Source organism: Cryptomeria japonica, chromosome 2, assembly GCF_030272615.1.
Source record: "Cryptomeria japonica chromosome 2, Sugi_1.0, whole genome shotgun sequence".
NCBI classification, from domain to species: Eukaryota; Viridiplantae; Streptophyta; class Pinopsida; order Cupressales; family Cupressaceae; genus Cryptomeria; species Cryptomeria japonica.
In genome coordinates, this window is record NC_081406.1 from 520,231,605 (window position 1) to 520,237,606 (window position 6,002).

Genomic DNA, 6,002 nt, shown 5'->3' on the forward strand with positions numbered 1-6,002 from the left:
TGGATGTGATAAGGTTAAAACTTTTTCATAAAGATAAGGGAAAAATATTAGATTTAGAAAAATTAAGAAAAGATTAAAATCTTTTTTTATACAGATAAGTGAAAAAATTAGATTTATGATATTAAAAGAGAAAAAAAAAAGCAGGTTTTTGACATTAAAAAAATTAGGGTTGAAAGGTCGTATTCTGAAAAGTCACAAATATTAGGATGCCAGGTCCAATAACAATTATATATAGACACTCTTGTTTTGCTTTCTATATAGACACTTTCAAACACCTGACAAGAAATAGTTCATATTGGATGTGACAAGGTTAGTCTTCATTCACCCAAATCAGCTAGTCTGCGTTAACTCTGCAGGACTGACCGATTAATTTAAGGAAAAACTTTCCTTTCTCTGACTATGTTTTATGTATATTTAATGCGCGCTTAAGAAACCTTTTGCTATTTGTTGTTGCATTTTTTGAAATTTTTTACCCGGAGGCGCGATTTTTTTCAGTGCGGTGATGCACTTAGACTATATTTGAAAAACCCACTTGTGATTTTTTTCAGTGGATAATTTTATCAGGGAAAAGCAAGAAACAAGTTTAATCTGCGCATAAAATAGGTGATAGCAGTTTCTCCTGCAACTGTTTTCATGATGGCACCACAACCTCTATTTGTGTATTCATGTAGCAAGCTTTTTAACTTGGAGGCTCTGAAAAGTTTTAAGCTGCCGGATTTTGAAGATTTTAATGTCAATGAGAACAGACCAGATGAGAACAATGAAAGACAAGGTGGTGCCAATGTGCCCACTGACAGACAACCATCAAAATTACCAATCATTGGAGATGCAAAGGAGTATTTTAGAGTAGATCAGTCTACTTACAGTTCATCTAATCCAACAGATACAGGAAATGATGATACTGACTCGGAGAAAACTATGTCAGATACTGACTCTGAGATCAAGATCATACCAGATACTGGTATAGATAACACTGACTCTGAGAGGATTGTAACAGATACTGAAAGTGATGACAGTGATTCTGAGAGGAGCATAACAGATGATGAATACCGAGTATCAGAAGAAGATTACCAACTTATGCTCATACAGCATATGAAGAAAAGACAGAAAATGGCTGCTGCTTCTGCTAGAAACACAAGAAGAATTGAACCGTGTACTGTTTCTCAAGTTGGATCTTCAACCCAATTATTAGAGATGGGAAATGGCATTGTTTTTAAAATCCCACCAACTTATGATATTTTGGCACAATCTATGAATTTGCCCACTTTATCAGATGTTCGAATAGATGGTGGTTTGGATTTCAGATGTTTAAATGCCATGTTGGCTGCTGAAAGGAGGGCTACAAATCGAAATGCAGGATGTTCAATAATGTATCCATCTCTTCAAGACAGTTTAAATCGAGCACTACGAGCTTCTAATTCAGCTCCCTTCAATCTAAAAGTTGTTGATTCTGATAATGTGGAGGCAACAATGATGCAAGCTTTTGAGTCTGATCATGTTGAGGCCCCAGCAATGCCAGTGACACAAAGCCCAGTAGTCCCAGAGAGGCCTGCAATGTATCCATCTCTTCAGGACAGTTTAAATCGAGCACTAAGAGCTTCTAATTCAGCTCCCTTCAATCTAAAAGTTGTTGATTCTGATAATGTGGAGGCAGCAATGATGCAAGCTTTTGAGTCTGATCATGTTGAGGCCCCAGCAATGCCAGTGACACAAAGCCCAGTAGTCCCAGAGAGGCCTGCAATGTATCCATCTCTTCAGGACAGTTTAAATCGAGCACTACGAGCTTCTAATTCAGCTCCCTTAAATCTAAAAGTTGTTGATTCTGATAATGTGGAGGCAACAATGATGCAAGCTTTTGAGTCTGATCATGTTGAGGCCCCAACAATGCCAGTGACACAAAGCCCAATAGTCCCAGAGAGGCCTGCAATTCCTGAAACAGATCAATTGCAACATCTTAGTAGTGGCATGAAAGCTTTGAATCAGGTAAATTTCCCTATTCGTAGTATTGAACACCAGCCACCTAAGAGGCAGCAGCTCATGTTACAAAAAGTCTCACCTATAGAAAATGCTGATATGGAAATTAGAAGTTTCTGGCGAAAAGTTGTGAGAAAGGACATCTCCAAGCACCACAGACATTACATGTGGTTGCATCGTAAAAATCAGTCAACTGCTAAGAGACTTGCAGAAGGTTGTCAAAAAGAGGTTAAGAATAGATCCACAAGGTCTCTCAGACTGATGAAGAGTGCAGCCACGAGAACCAAAAAGTTAGCTAAAGATATGTTGATATTCTATAAAAGGTTTGACAAAGAACAGGTTGAAAACAGGAAAAAGCAGGAGAAAGAAGAAGCAGAAGCCTTGAAGCGTGAGGAAGCTGCAATGGAAGAGAAAAGACAGCAACGGGGACTTAATTTCTTACTAGCCAAATCAAAGATGTATGCTCATTTTATGCAGCCAAATCAGGGAGATGAAGCTTCTACTTCTAATGCAAATTTAACAGAGGGAGAAGACAGAGAAGATGCTGCTATGAAGGAAAAGGCCTTGAAAACTGCCTTGGATGCTGCCAGTAGACAAAAGGAAATCATAAACCAATTTGATGATGAATGTGAGAGGCTTCGTGAGTCTAGGGGCTCTAGTAGTAACATGGACCTGGTTAACCCATCTTCAATGCCTTGTACCTCATCAGTGCAAACACCCAATATGCTCCATGCCACATTGACCGGATACCAATTGAAGGGTCTTCAATGGCTTGTAAACTGTTATGAAATGTCAGTGAATGGTATACTGGCAGATGAGATGGGTTTGGGTAAAACAGTCCAAGCAATATCTTTCTTGGCTCATTTGGCTGAGGAGAAGAACAAATGGGGACCCTTTCTGGTTGTTGCACCTGCTTCTGTTGCCCCTAATTGGGCTGATGAAATGGCCAAGTTCTGCCCTGATTTGATAACATTTCCTTACTGGGGTTCAGAAAGGACAGTTTTAAAGAAAAGAATAAATCCAAAAAAGCTTTATAGAAAGGATTCAAATTTCCATGTACTTATCACAAATTACCAGATCGTTGTCAAAGATGAACAGTACTTGAAGCGAGTTAAGTGGCAGTATATGATTTTAGATGAAGCTCAAGCAATTAAAAGCTCAAACAGTGAAAGGTGGAAAACTCTAATGAGTTTTGAATGTAGAAATAGAGTTTTGCTTACAGGAACTCCTATTCAAAATAACATGGCAGAACTGTGGGCACTGTTGCATTTTATCATGCCTACCCTGTTTAATTGTCAGGAGCAGTTCAAGGAATGGTTCTCAAAAGACATTGAGAGCCATGCTGAGCATGGAAGTCTACTCAATGAACACAACCTTAAGAAACTGCATGATGTCCTCAAGCCTTTTATGTTGAGGAGACTTAAGAAAGATGTGATTGGAGAAATGCCTGGCAAAACAGAATTAACAATCAACTGTAAACTGAGTTCTAGACAGCAGACTTTTTATCACGCTATCAGGAATAAGGTCTCAATAGCTGAATTACTTGATAGCAATCGTCTAATGAACATTGTTATGCAGCTAAGGAAAGTATGCAATCATCCTGACCTCTTTGAAAGAATTGAAGCACACACAACAATGTACTTTGGGCATATTCAAAGCTCTCTTTTGCCACCCCCTTGTGGTAAATTAGCTGATATATACTATGCTGGAAGGCACAGTCCTATATCCTACAAGATCCCCAAACTGGTTTACAGAGAGTGTACTGAAAACCTGCCAGTGTCCAGCTCAGGATCGCCTCAGTGTTTTCAGCAGAAATGGTTAAACAACCTGTTGAATGTCTTTTCTACAGAGAATGTTCACAGATCACTGTTCCCTGTGAGCGAGAATGAAACAGAATCTGTTGTTAGAAGTGGCACATTTGGGTTTTCTCGCATGGTTGATCTCTCTCCAACTGAGGTTGCATTTCTAGCCAAAAGCTCACAAGTAGAGAAGTGGCTATTTTCTCTAACTATCGATCAGTATCCAAATGAGATGGAAGAAGGCAAAGTAAGAGCTGTAACAAAAATGTTGATGATGCCACCCCGGCCTGCTGATTTTTCCTTCTTAAGAAGCAGTCCTCTTGGCCTCTCAAAGGCATTGATTGTTTCACTAGCATACCGTTTTCTCAGGTAAAACATTATTTGAAATTCAGGATGATTGTTTCCATGTTTATTTCTTTTCTTATATGTTGTGAGTGAAATTCTGGTTTTAACAGCACATTCAAGCTTTAATTTATTTGGATGGTTCATCTGAAATCACACATTGGAGAAGTCTTAAAGCAGTTCTTTATCTTAACAATTTTCTACTAATTTTTCCTTAAAGTCCTCAGATGAACACACATGGGAGAAGCCTCAGGGCAATTCTTATCTAAACTGACTACAAGTATTGATCCGATGTTTGTTTTCATTTTCAGGAAAGCTAGGAAGTATAGACCTTTTCACTCTTTTGTTCCTGCAGTTAGTGCTCCTCCTGTGGATGTTGTATGCTCTGACAGAAGATTTGCATATCAGAGAATGGAAGAACTCCATCATCCATGGATGAAAAGGTTATTGGTGGGCTTTGCTCGGACATCTGAATTCAATGGTCCTGCAAAACCAGATAAACCTCATTATCTGATTCAAGAAATAAATTCACAATTGGCTGCCCAACAGCCACTGCTTGAGCTGACCCAAAGAACACTTGGAACTTCTCCTCCTCTGCAAAGCTTTGGTTTTGCAAAGATGCTTACATACTCTGGAAAAATGCAGATTTTAGATGCTTTGCTAAAAAGGCTACGTGCTGAAAATCATCGTGTGCTACTTTTTGCACAGATGACAAAAATGCTTGATATCATTGAGGACTACATGAAGTACAGAAAGTACAAATATCTTAGGCTAGATGGGTCTTCAACAGTGACAAACCGCCATGAAATGGTCAAGGAATTCCAAACAAATACAGACATATTTGTGTTTTTGTTGAGCACACGAGCTGGGGGTGTGGGTATCAATCTAACAGCTGCAGATACTGTCATATTTTATGAGAGTGATTGGAATCCAACACAAGATAAGCAGGCCATGGACAGGTCACACAGACTTGGACAGACTAAGGAGGTCACTGTGTATAGACTGATTTGTAAGGGGACTATTGAAGAAAAAATCTTGCAGAGAGCTAGCAAAAAGAATACAGTTCAGCAGCTTGTTATGACTGGTCGTCAAGCAAAGGTTGATGAAATTGCTGCAGCTGATGTGATTTCATTGTTTACGGATGATGATACTGATTCTCAGCTGGAGCAGAAGATTAAAGACATGGGCAAGGATAAGCTAAAGAAGAAAACCGTAAGGTTTGTTGAAGATGATGTTCACATTGAAGAGATGGAAGGAGATAAAGGTGGTGAGGTTGGGAAAGTAAAGACACAACGTAAGAAAAGAAAAGATGATGTGTAAAACCATGGACCTTCAAAACCTCCAAATATGAGAAAAACATGTCCAATAATTCAGCAGTTCAGCAGCATCTGCCATGAAAATTGGTGAGAAATCATTCTTCTTGACATTCAAAGCCTCCAAAGATAAGAAAAAATGCCTAGAAGTTCAGAAGCATCTGCTATGATTTTTTTTGAATATTTTATAAGCTGAAAGATAAGAGATGGGAAGACAATCAGCAAGCCTTTACAAAGATGAGGTGTTGTTCAAGATCCTTTGAATGTTAAATCCAGAGAAGCCTGAAGCCTAGAGATGGGAATGTGTTTAGCCTATTGGCATTACCACAGAACCTAAAGGTTGTTTTGTTGGTTATACATATTGCTGTATTGCAGATTTTGGGTGCTTATAATCATTGAAGATGAAATAAATGTGCTCCCCAATGATTTTCGGTGCTTCTAATCATTGAAGATGAAATAAATGTGCTCCCCAATCAATTTTCAACTATTTGTATGGATATGATGAAATTTAGATATATATGCATTGTGATAATTTGATTTTAATTTTTATTTTGAAAAATGGTAAGATATATTA

General features: G+C 38.4%; 1 protein-coding gene across 1 annotated transcript; it reads left to right on the top strand.

Annotated features, from left to right (window-relative positions):
• Positions 1-636: 636 nt before the first annotated feature.
• LOC131035256 (chromatin-remodeling ATPase INO80-like) lies at positions 637-5,435 on the top strand. Its single transcript, XM_057966922.2, has 2 exons — positions 637-4,142; positions 4,427-5,435. The coding sequence occupies exons 1-2, from the start codon at positions 637-639 to the stop codon at positions 5,433-5,435; spliced, it is 4,515 nt and encodes a 1,504-aa protein (XP_057822905.2).
• Positions 5,436-6,002: the final 567 nt, after the last annotated feature.

Coding starts and splice junctions, on each gene's coding strand:
- LOC131035256 (XM_057966922.2), top strand. CDS start 637: ATGGCACCACAACCTCTATTTGTGTATTCATGTAGCAAGCTTTTTAAC. Junction 4,143..4,426: donor CTAGCATACCGTTTTCTCAG/GTAAAACATTAT, acceptor TTTCATTTTCAG/GAAAGCTAGGAAGTATAGAC.